The 2,380-nt window shown below is 48.7% G+C and overlaps 1 protein-coding gene across 1 annotated transcript; it reads left to right on the top strand.

The window, feature by feature from the left end:
- Positions 1-1,089: 1,089 nt before the first annotated feature.
- On the top strand, positions 1,090-2,172 carry LOC144716377 (putative transcriptional regulator tpeD). Its single transcript, XM_078591495.1, has one exon. The coding sequence runs from the start codon at positions 1,090-1,092 to the stop codon at positions 2,170-2,172; it is 1,083 nt and encodes a 360-aa protein (XP_078447621.1).
- Positions 2,173-2,380: the final 208 nt, after the last annotated feature.

Raw genomic sequence — 2,380 nt, 5'->3', positions numbered from 1 at the left:
GGCTTGCCTACCACCACCCCAATGACGACGTCGTCACCATTTCCTCAGATTCGGATTCCGATATTGACAACCCGAAGCCTTCCACAGAACCACTACCGGCTGGACTTTGTCTTCCGTCTCCAAGAACCCTACTTCCACATGGCACGGCCCGACAACACGCCCTTATCATGGAAAGTTCATGCCGCCTTTTGTCCCGTGCATCCCTTCCTTTCCCGTGCGTCCCTTCCTTTTTGGGGTTCTGGATCCCCCCCAAAAGTTACCAAAAAATTGTTTCGCGAATACAGCCTTTTGGGAAGCCCATAACTTTTCGTCAGATATGATCGGCGTCGTACGAGCAATAGTAGCCCAACCTTTCCGCGATGACAATGTCGACACCGGTGCCCCAACATCTGAAGTCCCCTTGGCGGAAAGCGGCGAGAATGGGTGGCTAGTCGAGTGACATCTGCCGCATGCTTATAACCAAGCTTACTTCTTTAAAAGTTGAAGGCTAGTTGTTTTTTTTGTATTTCTCTTATAAGTTGGACGAACACAGTTTTCGCTGAATTGAATGTTATGCTTTATGTTTATCGTTACTTCTGCTCTCGTTATGTGTTACGTCTCTATGTTCTTGCCCTTCTCCAGTACTGATTGCGTTTTACTACTGAATTTACTTCATAATGTAATTCATACTTCCTTTTTTATAAGTGATATTGTCTCAATAACTGCTCAGGTAGAGCAATGGAATCGAACTCTGCCAGCACCCCAAAATCAATGGCTAAAGCAACGCCGTCGATGTCCACAAATTGCAACGCAATCGAGGTTGATGATAACTTATCGACTCGTAGCAACAGACAAAATCGATCAAGAGTTTTAGATTATTTTGTTGAATCTAGTCCGGATGAGTATCAGTGCACGCTCTGTCAAGCTGAGAACCCCCTCTGCAAGCTCGTCATCCGGAGGAACAAAGACAAGAGCACGAATTTTTTTTGGCGGCATCTCGAGAAGACGCACCGCAGAGTTCATGATGAAATATGTGGGCGCAAAGTGAAATAGAGAACCATTCTGCATTACGAACTATTCGCACGTAAGGGTTACTTACGCGGCATCACTATGGAGCAGACGAAAGAAGAGTTCGTTAGGTTCATCTGCGACAATGATCTTCCTTGGCGGCTTGTAAAGAAGAAGTCCTTCCGAAGGTTGTGGTTCTATGGGACACAGGCGTTGGGCGACCTTCCGGGTCCCGATGCGGTCAAGGCGACAGCCGAACGAATGTACGTCAATGTCCAAGGGAAGCTGGTGGAGATGTTTGCGGAGGTCTCTAGCGTATCACTTACCGTGGACGCTTGGACATCCCAAAACAACATCCCCCTTTTAGGGATCACTGCTCACTGGGTCGACAACAACTGGAAGATACGCGAGCTTCTTCTAGGGCTGCGTCAGATAAAGGGATCACATAGCGGCTCGAACTTAGTGACGCTCGTCGTGGAAGTGGCATATCATTACGGCATTGAGTCGAAGATATGTGCCATCACCACGGACAATGCGTCAAACAACAAAACAATGATTGCTTCTATAGTGCAGCAGTTGAAGCCAGTGAACCCCCAGTTCACGATAGACCGACATGTACTGTGCTTTGCCCATATCCTGAACCTCGTCGTCCAGGCCGACCTCAAGGTAATTCGCAATCCGGAACCCCCTACAGCAAATTTACTACGTGTCCGAGATAGTCGCCCAGTGACACCGTTGGACACGGAAGACCCGACAGACTCAAATGTTGAAGAAGAGATGGCGGCGGTAGTTGCACCTTTGGGGGAAGCCGTTTCACGCGTGAGAGCCATTGTGAACGCCATTCAGGGATCGACGCAGCGTATGGAAAAATATGTTGACATGTGCAAGATGTTTGACTTGCCCGATTCCAACAAGATAAAGATCGACTGCCCCACGCGTTGGAACTCAACCTTCAAGATGTTAGAGCGTGCGCTTGGGAAGAGAGAAGTGCTGGACCACTTGGCTATGCGGTTCCTCTCGACGCCGAACAGAGATTACGGGCTGTGTCAGGAGGACTGGGAGATGGTAGACGAATACCTATGCGTCCTTGGGCCACTATGCCAGGGGACTGACTTTGTTTGCTCGACGAAGAAATTGCCGATAATTGAAGTGACATCATTAGTGAGAGCTCTCAACGCATCTTGAGCATGCCACGGAAAATGCGAGGGCAACTTTGGATGCCGATCGTCGGAATGCCCTACGATCAGCGTGTGGTGCTATGCGGAACAAATTGATGCAGTATGCAACGGTGCTTTGGGCCAACACAACCATCGCAACAGCCGCAACATTAGATCCTTTCTCCAAATTAGATGTGGTGTATCCGTCGTGCAGACAGAATGTGATTTCCTACCTA

Source organism: Wolffia australiana, chromosome 2 (genome assembly GCF_029677425.1).
Source record: "Wolffia australiana isolate 7733 chromosome 2, ASM2967742v1".
NCBI classification, from domain to species: domain Eukaryota; kingdom Viridiplantae; phylum Streptophyta; class Magnoliopsida; order Alismatales; family Araceae; genus Wolffia; species Wolffia australiana.
The sequence above is the reverse complement of the archived record's forward strand: the minus strand, read 5'-3'. Positions and strand labels throughout refer to the sequence as shown.

Coding starts and splice junctions, on each gene's coding strand:
- LOC144716377 (XM_078591495.1), top strand. CDS start 1,090: ATGGAGCAGACGAAAGAAGAGTTCGTTAGGTTCATCTGCGACAATGAT.